The sequence below is a fragment of the Sturnus vulgaris genome, chromosome 17 (genome assembly GCF_052056855.1).
Source record: "Sturnus vulgaris isolate bStuVul1 chromosome 17, bStuVul1.hap1, whole genome shotgun sequence".
Lineage (NCBI taxonomy): Eukaryota > Metazoa > Chordata > Aves > Passeriformes > Sturnidae > Sturnus > Sturnus vulgaris.
Genome location: NC_142259.1, coordinates 4681159 through 4701540, shown reverse-complemented (window position 1 = coordinate 4701540; position 20382 = coordinate 4681159). Strand labels below are relative to the sequence as shown.

Sequence of the window (20382 nt, the reverse complement as noted above, 5' to 3'; positions counted from 1 at the left end):
GGGCTTTCTCACTCTCTGAGGAGCTATAGATTTCCTGGAAAGTGATTTTTGCTATTTTTTTTAGAGGTGTTAAAATGCAGATCAGACTATTTGAGGACAGTGAGGAGATTCAGCTCAGGCTTAAAGAAACTCATCAGCCTGATGCTGTTCTCTCTGCCAGTAAGGGAAAAAACATATTATACTTTCATACTCACATGAAATTCAGCCTGCCTATACCCAGGAGTATATCAAAGATATTTGTTTCCATAGAATCTGAAAGTATTATTGTAAAACACCCTTGGTTTTCAACTCTTTATAGAGAAGTCCCATGTGCCACTATGTAAAGCCCTTTGGCCCTTGCAAAACTCTTTCCTCGGTGATTGAAATTAGAGAAATTATGGTACACATCAACTCTGCTTAGAGGAAGAGCAGCATTTTCTAATCCATTTAACACAATTCTGTGGGTAATTCTCTTGATGGCTTTTATTCCTTCCAGGTTTAACACACACCGAGACATTAAATACTCCGAATTCACCTGAAAGAAAATTTCCATTATCCCACCTTCCATCAGCTTTGAGAAGTGCTTTGGAAAGCCATTAAAATACACCACATCTGCAGAGAATGCTGCCCTGTAGAAGGCACCAATGTGCTCGTGCAAGTGACCCTGACCCAGCTCACGGTGCTCCCCAAAACCTCACCCCCCAAGGTGCATCTGCACACAAGGACCCCACAACCTGGGTCATGTGAACATGTGCTGAAGTGACATGGCCGCTAGATGTCATTCCTTTTTCACTCAAATGGAGGGCAGAGAAGGGTTTACCTGGCAGAATGAAGCCCCACACGCACCAGGGAGCTGTGGCAGATCTACAGTGCGTGGTCCCATGGCCCCACAGACACAGACCTCCTTCCAGAGAGAATAATTCTGTCCCGGCAGGAGAAAGGACCACACAGCCCCAGACCTGTGCTGTATTTTCATGGCTCTTCCTAATTGTACCATACTGAAGGAGATCTTTAACCACAACTTTTCAACAGAGAGATTGGAGCATCCATGATGGACACAAAGCACACGGGTGCTGTTAGACCCCTGGAGCAGCACCACAACCTGAGCATTGATGTCCAGACATGCAAACATGTTGGGTGCCCATTCTGCTGTGACTCAGAAGGAATTCAGTGCCTTTCTTCTTCTTAGAATCTCAAGCTACTTTGAGCTTGAGCTCATCACAGCCCCAAGCCCAGTTCCCGATGGAGATGGGAAGGAAGGACCCAGACTCCAGAACTGACATGAATCCAGTTTGGGTCCACAGGGACATAAACTGAGCTCTGCATGACTTCCTTGGCTTCTGTGACATATCTGCAGTTTGTAAGAGTATAACTTAGGGGAAACTTTGGTCCTACGCTAATAAATATTTAGAGACCCTTTAGGATGGGAATGAAAATTCAGAATAATATAAATAATAAAAATTCCTCCAAGGATATTCGGTGACTTGAGCACAAAGAAGTTGGACCTTCAGTATTTGTAAAAATTTGATGTCCATTTAAGATACATCACTTACTGCTCCTTGTTGATCTTCATATAAATACAGACAAGGGGTACACAACATTTCTCATTTATTAACATATAGACCTCTGCATTGCTCTGTGATTTCTAAATTTACTATGCACATTTCAGATGTTCTACATGATTATGAAGGCTGGAATGAACCAGGCCACATCATTTCACTTTCCAATTCTTCATTTTTACCTTAACCAACTCTAAGAATTTGTCATTTACAATCTCTGTTGTTTACCCCTTGCGCTCCAGGAACACCTTGGAACACATGAGAACAGAACAGAAGACTGTGCTAATAAAACATAAGAAAAATCTTTACCTGATTAAAGCCAGATGTACTGAAGAATGTCTACACATTTACTGCCAGCACACACAAATACATCTGTTGGAGCTATCAGTGAAATACAAATTTTACCAGCTACCTGTATCTCTTTAGAGTACTTACAGCCCTCTTGAAATCATATCCAAGCCATAAACCCCAAATATCTCTCACTGCTCAGGATTTCACTCCTAAGTATTAATAATTCTGATATGTCTAGAGCCAATGGCTATGGAAGAGCTGCATCCTCTTTGGTGCAATCAGACACGGGCTGCTTGCCACGTTATTTCAGCTCCTTCAGTGCCTTGGCCAAATCGGTCACCAAACAGTTTTGCTGGTTCATGAATCAGTCTTTTCCTTTTTCCTTTTCCTCCCCTGAAAGTCTTTATTCCAGTTATCCATCAAAGTTCCTCCTAACCAGTTTGGAGACAGCAGGTATCAAGAGCCATGAATTAAAACCCCCGTGTCCATGCATCACCCTGCTGATGTGTGGATACTCACAGTGCTGGTGGTGAATTCAGGGGGGTTGTCATTCACATCTGTCACTGTGATGATGGCTGTGGCCGTGTTTGAGAGACCATAGTTAAGATTTCCTTCCATATCTGTTGCTTGGACAATGACTATGTACTGCTGAACTTTCTGGAAAAAAAAAAAAAAAAGAAGAAAAGGGAAAGATGAGAGACAAAAATGCACCCTGTAAAACGACTTCGTTTATTTTCCATACACAAGTGTGATCTTTAAGCAGGCTAAGATGTTAATTAGATTAAAAATGTTAGTTAAAAACATCAATGAATTTTTTTTGCAACGTTTTTAAAGTGATTTTTGCATAGGTTGGTGGACATCATCTGTCTCATGGGAAAACAGAAGTCTTATAGGCAAAATTCCCTGGTTGAAGCTGACATTTTTATTAACTTTTAAGCATTTTCTGCAACATTAGCTTCTGTCTTCTGAAAACCAGTAGAAGTTTTGTTCATGTGTTTTCACTGAAAACATTGCTAAGAACATTATACCCCCAAAATTGACATCAACATTGCCTGGCAGCCCTCCAGCTCGTTCTGCTCACACAGTTTGATGCCCAAAAAGCATTAAAATGCTCTTCGTGCTTCAATCCTTAACACAATCTTGGTAAATAAGGAGAATTTAAGTCCAGTATGGAAGAAAAAAATAATTCAATGCAATAAACAGCAGTTCAGCAGAACTAATTTAAATTCCTGAGTACCCCCTACAAAACAACTCTCAAAGGAAAAAACCTCACAGAGCCAGCCATAAAAATCACACAGTGAAGTTCTAAAGCATGCTGTAAGTCAATGCAACTGGAAAATAAACCTGAATAAAATAGGAGAGGCCATCTGATGTTGCATGTGCACATATCTTCCTGGGATCTCTTTATTTAGGAATATCTGCCTGCACCAAGAGAAGTGATCTCCTGATCTTTACAACTGGCCTCTACAATAAATTTTCATTTAGATCTGCAGAATTTACTGTTGATTACGTGTTGTGCTCACAGAGCACTTCACAGGCAGGTAGGAAAGCAGAGTTCCTCTCCTGGGAAGTGAGCAAAGGGATGCAGGAGAACCAGGGAAGGATCCAGCCCAAAGCTCAACACAATCCTGCTCCTTAGGGCTGCAGGTGGCACATCACAGAGCCCCGAGGGGGGGTAAACCAAGTGGAGGCAGAGTTTTATGCCGGAAAAGTTTTTTTGTGAAGTCAAGTGGAGGGACTTCGTTGCAAGGAAAAGACCAACTGCCCCCAGAGCACAGCTCAGGTACCCAGGGCTGCTCTTTCAGGGTGCCAATGCTACAGGGTGGGTGAAATGTCAAATGTCCTCTCAGGTTTCAAAGGGCAAGAATTAGGTCAATTAGGTCTCTTTATTCCCATATAAACATCCTTGAAGTGCTGTAATTGGCTCAGTTCTTTAATTCTTCTGAGTTGCCAGAATAAGAGATCTGCATTTTAGCTTTATCTTGATTCCAGGGCTTTTAATTGACCTGCTAAATTGACAAGACATCACACTCAGGGATCCATCAGCACCTTGCAACTGGAATATATTATGGAAATGCACTTTCATTATCTCTCCCTATCTTGTATAATAAAACATGAGGGAGAAACTATTGTTAGCCCTTGTTTTGCCTCATGCAAGAAGGTGCCGTTCATTATTCCATTTGTAAAGCACTGCACAAGGCTGAAATGTCCTCATTAGTAAATGCAATTTCTACTTCATATTTAGCTTTTCCTTCCTACTCTCTGCTACAGATGACCTGGGAGGCTGATGGAAGTATTTCCTAACAGGCCAAATATTTTGGTTTAAATAACAGAAGGTTTAAATCATAGAAGTGGGGAGGACACGTAAAAAAGTAGCAGCAATCAGATTTCACATAAATGAGAGAAACACATCTGTGTGTGTGTACTCACAGACCCCAGGTTTACAACAGAGTTGTTTTATTCAACAAAGCACCATTCATTGGGCTCTGTAGTGCTCATAAAAAAAACCCACACAAATTCAGAACACTAAATTTAAGAAGTTTAAAAGAAATATGTCGATCAGATAATATTACAAAAAAAAGAGAAAGAGAGAGAAGGAAAATGGCCACAATTTTTAATAATGTGCAAATGTCCCAGCCACCTCCCCAGAGTTGCACTGACTTCCAACAACTGAACACAAAACTTTTGTGTTTAGAGCAAAAGTGGATTCTGACATGGAGAACAGTATGTGTACAGAACTCAGATATTTGAAATCACAGAAATATCTAGGTTGGAAAAGACCTTTAAGATCAAGTCCAGCCATAAAGCCAATGCTGCCAAGTCCACCACACTGAAATAGTCTGGGATGTGATCTGCCAAACCTTCAGGCTCATGGCTGCCACCCACACCCACACCCCTCTGAAAGGCTCCAGCACTCTGGGCATACAAGGGTGCTCCTTTCAAGGGCCTAGTTCTCATTTATAACTAATTCAATCTCCAGTGAGATTGGCCCCAGCAGATAACAAATTACTGATTTTTGTTTTTCTCTAGCTAATCTTTTTGCTTTTGTGCATTAAGCTGATTTTATTGAACTATTCAATCAATTTCAATTTCAGCATGTCCTTCCAATTTGTCACATCATCTCCAGGGGCATCTCAGTTTGTTGTCCTAATAGTATTATTATTGTTTCGACTATTAAAAAAAAAAAAGGCAGCCTCATGCCCCCAAGCACAAGAGACATTTTCTCGATGGCATTTTGATCATACAGAATAATTCTCCTATTCTCTTTCTTTTCAAAAATGAAATTTTAACCAACACAGGGCAGAAACTACAGCATAGAGGTAACCAAAATGGTCCTAACATTTACTACATGTTTGCTCTGATGGTGATGCTGTGGAATTCAGGAAATGAGCCTGTGGCCCAAGGGGGTCTAGACTAAAAACCCAGCCCTGCTGAAGCCTGTGGGAGGTCCCAAGGCAAGTGTTTCTAACAAATCCAGCAGATCTTCATGCTACAGCAAAGCAAATTTGCTGTTTCTACTCCAGCCAAGGAAAAAGCTCATCTTGATAAGTGCAGAGCTTTTAGTCTGACCTAAAAACTATGAAAGGAATTTGAAGGGAAAAATTATGAAGGAAGTAATAATTAAAGGAACTGTGGCAGATCTAATCTGTCTGCTCTTCTGTCAATCATCTGATACAGTGCCCCAAAGAAATACATCAGCTAAATTCCAGAAGAAGTAAATTAGTTGAAGAAATTTGTTAAGCTGGTTAATGGGAAATTAGTCAAGGGCTTGGTTAAAAAAGGTGCCTTGTACAGGAGGAATGGCAGCTTGGAAGAAGGGCAACTGGGTAATTGAAAGATGTGATTTAACAGCACAAAATACAGGAAAATGCAGTGAGGCACCAATAAACCAGAACTTGACTGGACACGAGGAAGGAGGGCTGTCCAGCAGCTCCCTGCTGCAGGCAAACACCCTGTGTGCAGCCCTCAGCACATCTGGCAACCCTGGCTCCCTGTGCCAAGCACCCAGGGCTCATTGGGATGCTGAGCACAATCCAAGCCCTTGTGCTCACTGCTGAGCCCCCAGAGCCAGCCAGGTGCTGGCACTGAAGAGCCCATCACCAGAGAAGAGCCTGGAAGAGCCTGCCTTGTTTAGTCTGGCAAAATGAAGGCTGATAGCAGATATGATTGCTGCCTATAAATAACATCAGAGGATAAACACTAGGAAGGCAAAGAAGCAATTTAAACTAAAGGACAATGTTGACACAAGAACAAATGGGTATAAACTGGCCATGAATAAATTTAGGCTGGAAATTAGGAGGTCCTTCACCACTAGAGGAGGGAGATGCTGGAGCAATCTAATACAGGGTCTGGGGAGGAAAACCATTCTATATTAAATTAGGGCTAAATCCTCTTGGTCTAGGTATAAATTATGACAAATTGAGCTAAAGCAGAAGGCAGATCTCTCAGCATTCTCTGTGTACAAACAACTTTCTAAAAAGGAAAAGAAGAAAACCCCTTTCAGTCCAAATAGCACAGACTGTTTGTGTGAAAAGGCTTAACACTGATGGTTACCACTGAACCAGCCCATTCCATTGGCACACACAAAGGACCAGGTGCCCCAAACAAAATTACAGATATTGCAAGTGGCTCTCCCCATCGAGACAGAGGCTGGCATGGAAAGGACAGGCTCAAATCCCTGGCTGAGCTGAGCACAGTCTTGCTGAGAGGGTATAAACAAGAGTAAATCGTAGTCAGAGACAGAGTAGAAAAGAACAAAGTATTTTAAAATGAAGTCCTAATAATGGACTGCTACCTGTGATCCCAATTTCCAAACGTGCATGCACAGTATTTGAGAAATGTGGCTATTGCCAGTTTACACAGGTAATTATTATACATCACACATGAGTTGGGGAACTGTGTATACCAAAGTCCAGAAATGCAGTAATTATGTGATTAAATTAATCTGCATTACGGACAAAGGGTTTGCAAAATTAGGACCTACATTTTCAAAGCTCTGTACAAATATTGTCCAATTAATTACTACTTCCTGAGAAATGTATGACTAGCTAATTTTAGCATCACGTCTGGTAAAGCAAATAAGGTTACCAGGATGTAGGATGTATTAGCAGGAATCTATGGGTGAAGGAGATAGAAAATTTAAATTCTATTTCCTCCTGTGGTTATCCTCACATCTTCTTTATATCTATGTTTTTTCATCTCCCCTTAATTTTGCAACACCAATGAGATGAATATGAGATGTTCTTGTGATTTGTTTTCTAAATAATTTTTTTGCATGCTAGTGAAGACTTGATGTTCATGTTTTTGGGTATCAGAGATGGCAAACACACCATTAATAAATACTGCACCAGAACCACGAAAGGCAATTTAAAACCAAATAAACTTCTCCCAAGCATTCACTTGACTCAAGCAGAAGTACTTCTTCCAAAAAGACCTAACTAGCCACCATTTACACAAAGCTCACAGGAAAAGCTTTTAAGGCATCTATCCCTTAATACTCCCTACTTAGCCGTGGTTAAATAAAAACAGATTTCCAGTAGAAAGCTGGAAATCTTCCTCTTCTGGAAGCTCTGGGGAGAAGGCAGCTTTCACAGAACACCCAGAGCAGGCAGCACACCTGCAGCTCCCCCAGCAATGGTGGTGCTGAGTGAGCTTCACCCCTGTGCCAGAGCTGAGCAGAGTCTTTGATAAACCTTGACTTTTTCATTTCTCACAGACTGCACAGCATCACACTGTGGCTGCAGAGTCCCTGGCAGACATCAAACCCTGGGCCCATAAATCCCAGTGCACAGGCTGCTGCCTGAGCTGAAAAGATGCAGTTTTGCTCCATCACAGCCTTGCCACACAGGACCAGCTCCAACCTGAGGTGCTCATGTTTCTGCTAAGACAGGCATAAAACAAGGGAGGCAATGCTATTTTAAAAACAAAATGGGCCACTTGCTCAGTGCTGCACAGCTACAAACAGTGAAGCCAGCATTCAGGGTTGTTTTCTCCATTTGGCCGGAGCTATATTGGCTTTTTCTCCAGCGTGGCAAGGTGTTCCCCTTTCACAAGCCTCTGGTGTATTTGATTTTATGAGCTGCCTGTGATGGCAGAGCCCCAGGCAGGGGTGGTGCTGGTCTGGCTCTGTCCAGCAAGCACAGTTTATTCTGCTGGGATCAGCCCTGTGCTCACCAGGCTGCCTTTCCTCCTCGCAAAGGTGGTGATGTGACACCTTGGTCTGTGATGTGCTGGTGACCCTGTGTATTCCTGTGACCCTCTGACCAAACCTGCCACCACTCAAACACCAAAAAACTCCTCTGTGCCAAGAACAGCCTCAGTCCCACCCCTCACAGCAGTTTCATCCACACCTCCAGTCTGGAGGAGCTGCTCCACTCCCCTTCAAAAATCATTTTGTCTGAATCAAATGGAGGCCCATCGCCAAGCTTTCTCCTAGCAGCCTGATTAACAATTAAACTTCTTAACATTTTCCCTCTCAGCACCTAAGATCCATAAAGGGATCTCACACCTTATACAACTCATCTTATTCTCTCTTAAGATACTGCACTTTATGACAGTATATTAATGTATTACAATTTACACCTTTTAACCCATTTGGAACCACCATTAACTTTTCCAGCTTCTCCCAGGGCAGGTGTTGAAGCTCTCACATAAGTGTAAATGGGACCTGCTCCAGCTTTTAGCAGCTCTTTCCTCTTTTGTGTGGCAGCTTCTGAAAGCAAAACAGCCTCTGGTGGCGGGTACAACACCCAGCACTAGCAAGCTGAGCTTTCCTATGAAAGCAGGAGCAAGTGCTTTAAAAGTTACCTGAAAGAAAGAGAATATGATCTTTTTATCACACAGAGGTTACAACATCAAAGAATGCCAGAAATCCTTTCAGGAGTCTACTCTGTTTGGCCTTTTAGTAGCGTGAGACCAAGCAGTTCAGAGGCTGCTGCCCACGGCTGCCTTCTCCTGTGTCATTCAGGCAGGGGAAGTGCTGAAGTGGAAAATGTTCCTGCACTGGGAACAGAGCAGACCCCAGCAGGCATCCCCAAAAGCCTTCCAGCATCCTGGCCACATCTCCCTGGAGCCTCTCAGACACAAGGTCTGTGAACCAAACAGAATTGCTCATCCACCTCCTCTCATGGTGAGTGCCAGGAGCAGAGCAGCATCTCCCACTGACCCAGCATCTCAGCTGTGCAGTCATCTGCCAGTTGTCAGGGATACACGGGGAAGCTCAGGAACAGGAACTCCAAGCACTCAACAGCCCTGAGACAAAACCAGCAAAAAAAAAAAAAAAAGGAAAAAATAAACCAAACCAACCCACAGCAGACAAATAACTGGAAATGGTAAGACAGACTGGGGATGCTGCTGGATCATTTTAATGATTCTCCTAACAATGCCTGGTGCCAGCAATGCTGTGCACAGGAAGGGCTGTATTAAACTGGAACAGAGTGCAATATGCTGCCACCATATTCATCTGAGATAGATACTTTTTTCTTTTTTGAGTTTTACCCCTAAGGAATTAGACACTGAGCCTGGGCTATCGAGGCTTTCAAAAAACCACTCAAGCTGCAGTGAAAAATGTGAAATTTCAATGCAGCAACATTTGCCCAAAGATGGGGCACGCAGGAGAATACATCCACCAAAACAGTAAAGTGACCCAAACTCACCTTCAGAGGGTTTGCCAGGCTCTGACCCCAGCTGGCCACCACTGGTGGCAGCAGCATGTTAGAAGTGTCCAAGGTTACCAGCACAGTAGGGTTTGTTATTAACCTGATACTTTTTCTACATTTTGACTTGCAGAGGGTGGGCAACAGAGGCCACAACATTTCTTATCTGATATTTGAGCACAGGCATTTCTCAAAACTTGAATGATGTGACTTGGATGCTATGAGCTGACTTCAAAACTATTAACATTATTATTATCAAAATTATTGTCAGAAACCCCATTGCTAGTAGATAGTGTCTCTATCCTTGGATAGTACCAACTTTTCTGTTTAGAAAGACTGTTAGTTAATGAGCTGCTCATATGGTTCTCTCATTTATTACAACTTAGAATTCTCAGTTATTAGAACTTATCAACATTAGAATTAGAAATGGGCATCTCTCTTTTCAGTGATCCAAACTCCAGATCAGATCTAAGTCCACAAGGAAGCAGGGGAGAAATAAGGAAACTGAATTACCTGCTCCTGACAGTCATGCAAAGGGGTGGCAGTGAGCTGGCATGAGCTACAGATAAATTTCACTAAAAAAACGAGATGTGATGAATATCTTGGATAATGTATTTCAATTCTGACTACAGCCACTGTGCCAAAAAAGAGGAGGGTTGTGATTAAGGCTGCAGGCTGCAGCTTGGAAGATCTGGATTTCTTTAACATTTTCCCAAACCCTCCCCAAGTGACCTTTAGCAGGTCATTTAATTTTTCCGTGCATCAAAGAAATTGAAAATAACACTTCAAAATGAAATTAAAACTCTTTCTTATCTAACAGGGATACCGTGAGGAGAGAAATCCATGTATTGGGTGGAGCACTGGGATGAGGGAAGCTGCAGAGCTCCCATCTCCAGCCCCTTCCCCCTGCACAGGACAGAGCTGGTGTCCACCTGCATCTCCCAGGAACAGGAACCAACTCCCATCAAAACTTTCCAGCCTTTGTGCCCCAGAGATTCCAGGTCATCTCACAAAGAGCACTTAAAAGGAGACCTCAGGAATAATAAGCCTTCTAACTTTTGGCTGAGGCAATTTCTGTAAAACCATGAAATTACATTTGGCTTTTCTTGGGCAGGGAGGGACGAGCAATAGTTCAAAGTCTGGGTGCTCACACAGCACCCGGTGCTGCAGAGAGGTGCCCTTTGGTAAATATGCCTGCAGTAAATTGATGCTGCTTCCAGGTGGTTTCTGCCACTTACTGACAAAAGGAGTGAGTGCTGAGACAGAAAAAACCTCAAAATCTCAAGGCAGAGAAGGGAAAGTAAACAACAATCTTCAGAAACTTTTTTTTTTTTAAAGTAAAAAACAACCTTCTTTGGACTTGTGCAAAGCAAATTCCTCCTGCAGCGTGTAACTTCTTGGTGATTACCCAAAGGCCAGGCTTTAGGATAAAAAAAATACCCTAGTTATGTCCATTGCACTCTTATAATCCACAAAACCTTTGCTGTCAAATGCTGCCAGAGCAATTTAATAAACAGGGAGAATGCCTTAATGTATTCTGAAACCTGAAAACCACCCATCATTAGGCCCACATGCTGTTTTCCTACTTTCTCTGCTTTAAGCCATTTAGCTGCTACAGCTGTTTTTCTTGTAAGTCTGACTTCTGTTTTTATCAGCCTGATTTGTTTTCTGGTATATCACGCTTGATTAGAAAGAGGAAGAAAAACCTTTCACAATTCAGGTAAAACTGCCTTCTTTAAGCTCTGTCAGGCTGGAAGCTTGAAAAAGATCATCAGGAGGATCAGTGTAGGTGAATAAATATTCATAATATTGCTCATTATTTATACTTGGTCTCATTTTTGCAGATAAGCTTGAAATGCCACACTCATGACACCACTGATGTAGCCAGACCTTTTTCTTCTGAGGAACATGAGGTTTTTAAAAAAATCTGTAAGTGCAGCAAGTAAAAAAAATACAATCAATGTAATATATTCAAACCATTTTGTCTAATCCTGTATGTATACATGTGGTATGAACAACACTAAGATCCTGGATTTTAAAATTATTGGCAGTCAGGAGCACAACACAAGTCTGGGGCATCTGTAGTGTGTTGACTCCTTATGGTCTGGATAAAATAAACTCATTTTGGTGTCATTCGTTATTCATTGCTGAGAATTATTTTAAGAAAATGGCTTGGCTAAGTCCCTGCTGGCTGCATATCATATGTGCCTTATGAATTGAAGAGAATGTCCAAACAGAGAAGGAACAGGTTAGAGCCACAAAAACAGCTGATTTAATTAAATTTGGCAGAAGGAAAGGTTAGTGGAAAACAGTCAAATAACAGAGAAGAGATTAATGTGAGATGCTCCCTATTGTATTTATCTTAAGAGCTGTTTCACCCAGCGTGGGCAGGGTCATGTTGTGTCGATTTGCTGAGGGACAATGTGATTGACAGCTTCTGGAAAAGAAATTCAGTTTGGTACTGAAGTTGGAAACAGCAAAGGGGGCTTTTGTCAAAACCAGCTCTGCCTGCAAAGGCTTTGTTTCCCTGCCTTGGAAAAGGGCTACATGAAAACAGGTGCAGTGAAAAAGATCTCCAGTGCTGTGGGAAAATGAACTGAAAGATTTTCCTGTGAGTGAAGGATTTTTTTTTTTTTCTGGCTGGAAATTCTGACCCATGTCAAGAAACAAGAGCATTTGAACACGAGCAATATTTGATCTTGATAATTTTATATATATTAATAATGTTAAAGATGTAACACACAGGAAATAAAGAAATGCAGTTGATTCAATACTTGACTTGTACTATGTCTTGGTGTAGAAGGGCTACAATTCAGACTGAATCTGATGGGAAAAACACTTAGGTCCAGAGAAAAATACAGTAATAAAGTTTTGATAACTTATCAAATGCTGCACAGCTTCAATTACTTCAATGGTACAAATCATTCACTGAGCAAGGTCTAGGATTAATGGAGGATAAAGTGCTACACTTTTCTGAAGGAGGCATCTCAACTTTTTTTACAAGCTAATGATCCTGATATTTATATCTAGTTGTATTAGACAAATAGGAAAAAAGGATTTTTTATTAAACACTGTATTAATGGATTTGAGAGAAGTCACGAATGGATAATTATGTGTACTCTTACAAAAGAAAGGCCACCAAAATGAAGAACTATTTTCAGAGAGCAGTCTTAATGGTGCAGAGCTTCCCATGGAGGTTCCTGATGGCTGTCAGCACTCATTGCTCTCTGGGGTACAGCATTTGGGGAGTGGGACACAGTGACCCCAGCAAATATTGACTGCTATACTGACCCATCATGGGTTTGCAACAGGAAGTGGCTGCAAGGCATTTGGGCAAACTTAATTTTGGGTTCCATTACACCCAAAGAGCCAGCAGAGAAGCAGCACAGTGAGCTCTGAAGCCCAGCCTCTGGTGACTCAGAGGTTTGGCAGATGATTTTCAAAGGGAGCCATGGCCCAGCTCCAGCAGGGCTGCATTGCCCTTAAGGCACCTGCTCTGTGCTCTGGACAGTACAACTCATTATCCTGAGTACAACTCAATACTCTGAGTATAACTCAATACTCTGAGTATAACTCACTGCCCTGAGTACAACTCATTATCCTGAGTACAACTCAATACTCTGAGTATAACTCACTGCCCTGAGTACAACTCATTATCCTGAGTACAGCTCAATACTCTGAGTATAACTCACTACTCTGAGTACAACTCACTGTCCTGAGTACAACTCATTATCCTGAGTACAGCTCATTATCCTGAGTACAACTCACTACTCTGAGTACAACTCACTGCCCTGAGTACAACTCAATACTCTGAGTACAACTCATTACCCTGAGCACAACTCACTGTCCTGCCTGCTCAGAAGGCTTCAGACAGAGATAAAACCAGGCAAGTGAGGAACAGGAACAAATGACTTCAATGATTAACTAAAAAAGTGCAGATAAATGAAATGATTGAGATGCCAGGCTGGCACAGTGCCACTGCCAGGGCTGCTGTGATGAGCAGGGATGTTTTCCTTCCCATACTGAGCCTGTCAGCCTTCATCAGATCTGCCTTAGGAGTCTCTGTACACCCAGGTGAGACTCCAGAGAGAGCTGCCATCCAGAGGAAAACTGCTCCATGTCAGTGACAGGAGAGGCTCTGCTCAGAGCAGAGCTCCAGAAAAAGCAGATTGATATATGGAGTGTGAAATTAAACGCCCTGTTTATTTATTTGAAAGAGGAGGGAGTAGACCAAGAAGGGATTTTTGGTAATCCTAAATTGTCCCAGCTGTACAGGGAGACCTTTGGAAGGGTACCCTGGGCCCTCCCTGGTGACTGTGTATGACAAGAGGATGGAGCAGCAGCCATAAGTCACTGCAATAATTGAAGGCAAAATTTAATTTTCCCAGATCAAGGCCTTAATCAAATAACATTTAATTTCTATGCTTTTTTGTCATCCAAGGGATGTGCAGGATCTTTGTGAGAGTCAAAGGCCTTTAGGTGGCCAGGAGCAGGTTCCATCGTAGCAGGGGAAATTTTATAAAGAAATTGGCACTGTGGAGACCCCCTTGACAACCTCCCAGGTTCCTGTAATATGGCATTAACTTCACATTGCCACCAGGTATGAAAGAGGAACTTGCCAACCACCTTTATGTGATGAAATGCAATTCCTGCAGATAGAAAATTGGAGGAATGTAGCACTTTCTTGGCTATTACCTGCAAGAGGGAATTTCAGCACTTCAGCTGTCCCCAGTTCCGGCTACATTTCTGCTTAAAAAACATTTATGTAAGAAGTGCTGAATTTCATACAAGAAGCAAAATGACCCTGAATTTAGTAGGCTACATTATCAAATACTCAAAAGTAACAGACTGAAATGAAAAACTGCAAAGCATAATTTTGCCAAGATAATTAATCCTTGTTAACCCATGACCTGATCATATATGATGCTGCTCTGACGAGCTTACTGAAATGCTATAAATAATGTCAGCATATTTTATTTTCTTTGTAGGCATAAATATTGACAAATTCATACTCATTAAACTTCTGCAAGCTGAGAATTATTCCTGTTCCTCAAATGAGAAACAGGCAGAGGAATTAAGGCTCTTTTTTCAGAGGGATTCATTGGTTTGCAGAGTCCAGTTGGAGCTGCTGAATGCAGTTTTAAGCCTTCTTTATGCACAGAAGTAAAACTGTATTGATTAAATCCACCCTCACAACTTTACTTCTTTTCCCTCCACCCTCAGCTCAGACCTGTTTTTATGTGCAAGACAGTCCTTTTGCTAAGTTGCATCAGCTCCCTGAGCAGAATTATTCCCAAAAGAAACTTTTTGCACACGTAGATAAACTGACTGTAAGTTCTGGGCAGCAATTCACTGCTTTGTGCTCAGTGACAGAACCAGTCCAAAAATGTAACTGCAGACTGAGGATGGAGGTACAGAAAAAAAAACTGTTGTGAGAAAAGCTGGGGTGTAGATTTACAGTGCTTTAGTCCCTCCACAGGATCTGCTTATGCCACCTGCCATAAACCTGGGGTGCCTTATGCCACTTAAGGGTACCACGTGTCAGCTGGGATTTGTTCAGCCTATGTTAATTGTAAACAATAGTCCTTATTCCAGTACTGATAATTTCTGGCAATTGCAAAGGAAAACTGGACACTGTGGGATAAAGAATTCCCTCAAAACAAACTTTTTTGCTTTGGTTGTGACGTGGAATTCAAATGAAACCATCTCATCTGTGGTCCACGCTCTAAAATCTCAGCTGCTTGTACAGTGCAAGGGAAACATTCCCAAAACTGCCTCCCTATTTTCTCCAGAATCCAATTGAACATCTTACCCCTGCAGCAGATTTAGGAGGAGCTGATGAGATTCTAAGTTTAATACTCTCCAAAATACTGGTGAGATGTGTACTTTTGGAAGAGCACATCAGTAATTTTCCTATTCCTACAGCAGTGTGCAGTGTTGGAGCTGCTCACCTCAGGTTCAGGTGTATGAACTTACACTAAGTAAATTTTTCATGTGTGTTGCTGTATTTCCTTCACTTCCCAGACAAAACTATGCTGGGAAAGCAGCAGAACCAGAAGCTGAGGCTCTTCACTGCAAGAAAGAAGCAGGGCTGTAAGAGCAGGGTGCATGTGGAGCTGGTGGGACCATGCTCTTCAGGCAGAATACAGAGGGATTTAGGACTCTGGTCCTTGGTCTCTCTCAGAAGCTGGAGGCTGTGTAAGTGTGTGTCAAGAATTCTGTGAGATGGATTGACTCCCTGTGGGGAATGAGGTGAGATCATGAAATGTATTTAATTTTATCATAAGTTGAACTCCCATTTGTGTCCCAGAGTGAAAAGGTTTTATCTCACCCCACTAACAGCAGTGTTTACCTCTCTCTCTTGGTTAATGGGAGCTGTATGGATTTATTTCTTTTTTCTCACAGGAAACATCAGAGCAGTCCAGATTTAGAGATGTATTATCTGATGGCAGAAACAAAGTGCTACCTCACACCAGCTGTAACAGCTCCTCACTTTGAGTCATTAAGGTCTCTAACTAAGCCATTAGCCCATGGAATCACTGATGGGAGCCTTTCCCATGGAAAACACAGCACACACCACAGAGATCCCATTTTCACTGCTCTGTCTGGAACAGAAAATGCCACCCTAGGCTGGCACCTTCTTTGGTTTAAATATTAGAGGGTGCATGTCTGAGGGACAGGGATTATCCCAGAGATTCTGCATTGCCCATGGAGGCACAGAGGGGTAGGAGGGGTGCAGGAGCATCTCTTCTGGAAGTTTCCCACCTGCTCTATGGGACCTTAGAGCAGAGCCCTCTGCCTTGGCTGCACGGGGCAGGCTGAGCACAGGGGATAAACAGGGAATTCCTGCTCTAACAAACCCTCCTCTCTCCTGGAAAGCTGCAATCAGGCCTTTGGCCACGCTCCAGGGTCATCAGGAGGTGTGGATGCAGGGTTTGTTTCACGGGTTAGCTCCTGGAGTGGCAGGTGGGGTTCATTTGTCTGATGCTGTTTTTCAGCTCCTTTTCCAAAGGGAAGGGAATGTTCAGCCCTGTATGTACCCAGGGGCTGGGTGTGCAGCAGGACTGGGCCTCGGGATTTTCACAAAATGGGAGAAAAGCAAACAAACACAATCAGCAGATGGAAACCCTCAGATGGAAGGGGACATACTGGTTATTTATTTAAAGAGTTGTTAAGTCCTAATGGAAATTTTCAAGAACCATTCCATTTAGAACTAGCAGAGGTTTGTTTAGCCCATATTTTCTGTTTGTTTTCACTCATTTTTCATGTTAAAGAACATTTGCTACCAGTACTTATCTCCAGCATCTTCAACTGTGTATATTCCCCAGTATTACCCTGGTTGCCACGGAGACAACTGAGATGCCACAAACAACAGAAAGCTCTGCTGGTGCAGGAGCAGTGCTCCAAGGAAAGAAATAACCCTGGAAAACATGATATCTACCAGCCCTTGCACACAAACATGGAAAGTGGGGGACATTTATGGGACAATCAATGTGCTGGCCCCTAAGTCTTAACAAAATATTTTCCCAGAGCTGCTTCCCTGTTGCCAGCTGCTTTTCAAGCTGCACAAAAGCCCACACTCCTCTAGACTTGATGCCAAAGAATATTTTCTACCTGGATTTGAATAATGTGAATATATTAATTAAAGTTGATAATGGCTGATAATGATTTCCATCAGCAGTAGAATGTTGCTATATTTATCATTATTTATGAGATCCCCATACCTCACTGTAATTTATACAGAGAAGACTTGAAGTAACGTGACTTGACATCTTAACAACTTTTCTGATCACACCTTTAAAGCCACAGAACGTTGTTTTCTCAGACAACCAGATCAGTTTGCAAAGGAAAGAGAAGAGATCAGGCCTCCCAGGTTTTGCTTTCATCAACTTGCCCTTAGAAAGGAGCTGACTCTGAGACTGGCCACAGCACTGGCAAAAATAAAGGGACAATTTAGCATTTGTGTTAATTATGGCCATTGCTTTGCAGAACTCAGATGTGGTCAGCAGACAGAAGTGGGGCTTCAAGTGAAGAGAGATGTGAGAGGGAGAAGAGGAACTCAGTGTCCTGTCCTTTCTAAAGGAGCTGCCCCCAGGTTTTCTGGCCTGAGCATCAATGCCACAGGGGTCTGGGGCTGGCAACCCTCCCAGCAGCTTCCCCCTGGACTCAGGGAGAGAGCATCTCTCCTCAGGCAGTGCCCAGGGCCCGTCACAATGGGAGCTGGGCAGCAAGCTGGAAGAAGCACCTTGCAAAAGCCAGGGGAGGCAGCAGGAGGAAATGTGGAAGATTCTTCTGCAAGGTCTGGATGGGTGGGCAAAGACTGGACCCTCCCTCAGTGGGGAAGAGAGGAGATGATCCCACAAAGGAAAGAGCCAAATCCTCACACAGTGGGGGATCAGCGAGGTCTGCAGCCCCGTGGGGTGCAGCTCAGGATTGCCTGGCTCTCAATCTGGATGAAGGAGGAATTTTTCCTGCTGCTGCTGTACCTGGGGCTTGTGGTGGGGAAGAACCTTCCAGAAGAAAAATTAGAGAGTCAGACACTGAGTGTCAGGTACTCCCAGTGCTAGTATAACCTAAGATCAGCTGAACTCTATCTGACTTTAAAAATTCTGTTTCATATCAGGTCACTGGCTATAGACATGCAAGTGAAAATTCTGAAAAAAACGCACCAAAATATCAAAATAAGCATTTCCTATAAAGTAGGTCCTAGTGATATAAAATTTATAAAACATGAATTCATAAAATATGCAAACCAGATTCACTTTTAGCTGGCATGGCCAAAACTCAGAAACATCAGTAACTGACAGACTGAGGTCAAAACAGTTCAGAAAATTAAAAATGGAAAAAAAACCATCCAGGAACCCCCCAATCTCTCAAAGCTGCTGATATCATTGATTTGGTTGCAGCAGACCAAGGCAGGAAGACAGAACAACAGGAATCTTCTTAAACATTTGTTGTTAAGGTAAATCTAAAATGATTGTCTAGCACAATGTTAATTACATTGTACAGCAATCAAAACAGAGACGCCGAGTCTAATGAATCCCTGCTCTCACCTTTGGAACTGAACTGGAGTGTCTTGTTCACCTCCTTATTAGCCCATAAATATTCTAATTAGGAAGCAACTCCAGATGAATAGGATTAGCAATAAGGACATTTTAGACTAGGTACACAAGAGATACTCAAAACTCTCATGTCTTATCTAAGGCTCTCCTGACATTTATAATCATGTAGAAACGCTAAATTTACATAGCTCTGCCTAATTAGACATGGTTGCAATTATGTTTGTGGGCTTCCTTTTTTTCCTGCCCAAGTATAACTTACACTGTCAACACAGGAAGCAGGAACTGAATAGAAGCTCAGCAAGAAATAAAAGTGTTTTCTGCTATTTATTTTTCCCTGGTTTTAATTTGAAATTCATATTTCTAAGCTTTTTTTTTTCTTTCAGATTCCAGGCAAGAGCTGGCTGTTATGGATCCAAGTCCAGATCGCTGCTGCTTTAGATGTAAAAAATGTGCTTTTTTTAGATCATCAACATCTCAAGAGCAGGCACTAAACCAGGCCAAATTCTGCAAAAGGTGACACGTTCTGCCTGCAGCAGGTGGGTCGCTCGTGCTCTTGGTGACAGCAAGAAACAAAGAAACTTGTTTCCTTTGAGGACTGTAAGGTCCATGAAATTCTCACCCTGCTTATGGATTTTGCTAACTGCCCTGGGGTTTTTGATTTCAGTCCCTCTCCCCAGCCTGAACTTGACATTTCTACAAGAATCCTGTGTTTATCTTCCTCGGCCTTCAGAAAGCTGGTGGGAAGCAGGTAATCCATCACGTTGCATTTCTGTGCAGCAAATGTTGGCATTATTAGGCAGAGATTTGATAAATGATGTGTACATTAGAAAACTGAATTTCAATATATTGTCTTTGATTACCATAATCACAGATAGGGCTCTTTCACCTCAGCTTAAATATAAATCAAAGTATGTTATATGCACTCGATTCAACGTGCTTACAAATTGCTCTTTCAGAACTAAACCAGTCATGAAAACTCACCTGTGTCTGCAGACTCACCTGCACAGAGCTCAGGCTGCAGCCAAGGTAGGTGGAGATGCCCATACATATAAAAACCCTCAGGAGTGGGATACTGGAGAATTCCCAGGACAAAAATCCACAAATCCATTCTACTGACTGCTTAGATGCTTAATTATCTCTACTCCTTAATTTTTTTTTATTATAAAACCAGCATCTTATTTGACTCCCACATCATATTTCAAGCTCCATGCCAGTGATCAGAGAATCATGGAATCATGGAAGAGCCTGGGTTGGAGGGGACCCTAAAGCTCATCTCCTGCCATGTGCAGGGACCCCTTTCACTGTCCCAGGTCACTCCAAGCCCCATCCAACCTGGCCTTGGACACTTCCAGGGATGGAGAAGCCACAGCTTCTCTGGGCACCCTGTGCCAGGGCCTCCCCACCCTCACAGTAAAGAATTTTTTCCTAATATCTAATGTAAACCTGCTCTCTTTCAGTTGAAAACCATGAAATGGCTCATGCCAGCAGAGTCACAGAGCCCCTGGAAGCCAGAAGCTCTGGTGGCAGAGGTCAGTGGCTCCAGGCAGAGCAGGACTAAAGAAAACTTAATAAAGACTCCCGAGGAATGAGACAACAACCAAAGAACAGGATGAACACCTCCTGTTTCCAGCTTCACTGCTTGGAACGTGGGAGAGGTGGAAAAACAACAGCTCAGCTCCAGCAGGTTTACAGAAGCCAAAATTAAACAATTAGGAAACCAAGTCTCCTCCTTTGGCACAGTGATGCAAAGCAGATCACGCAGCAGACTGACCTGGTGAGCACTCCAGGCTGCTCCTGCACAGCCCACGCTGGGAACATCAGCAAGGCAGCCCCAAA

The 20382-nt window shown here is 42.7% G+C and overlaps 1 protein-coding gene across 2 annotated transcripts in view; it reads right to left on the bottom strand.

Moving 5' to 3' along the window:
• The window catches only part of CDH4 (cadherin 4), a 420603-nt gene that overhangs the window by 43392 nt on the left and 356829 nt on the right, over window positions 1-20382 (bottom strand). For both annotated transcript variants that reach the window (XM_088174755.1, XM_088174756.1), the window contains one exon: window positions 2349-2486. In XM_088174755.1, the coding sequence (XP_088030881.1) occupies window positions 2349-2486 (138 nt within the window). The remainder of the gene's footprint in view (window positions 1-2348; window positions 2487-20382) is intronic.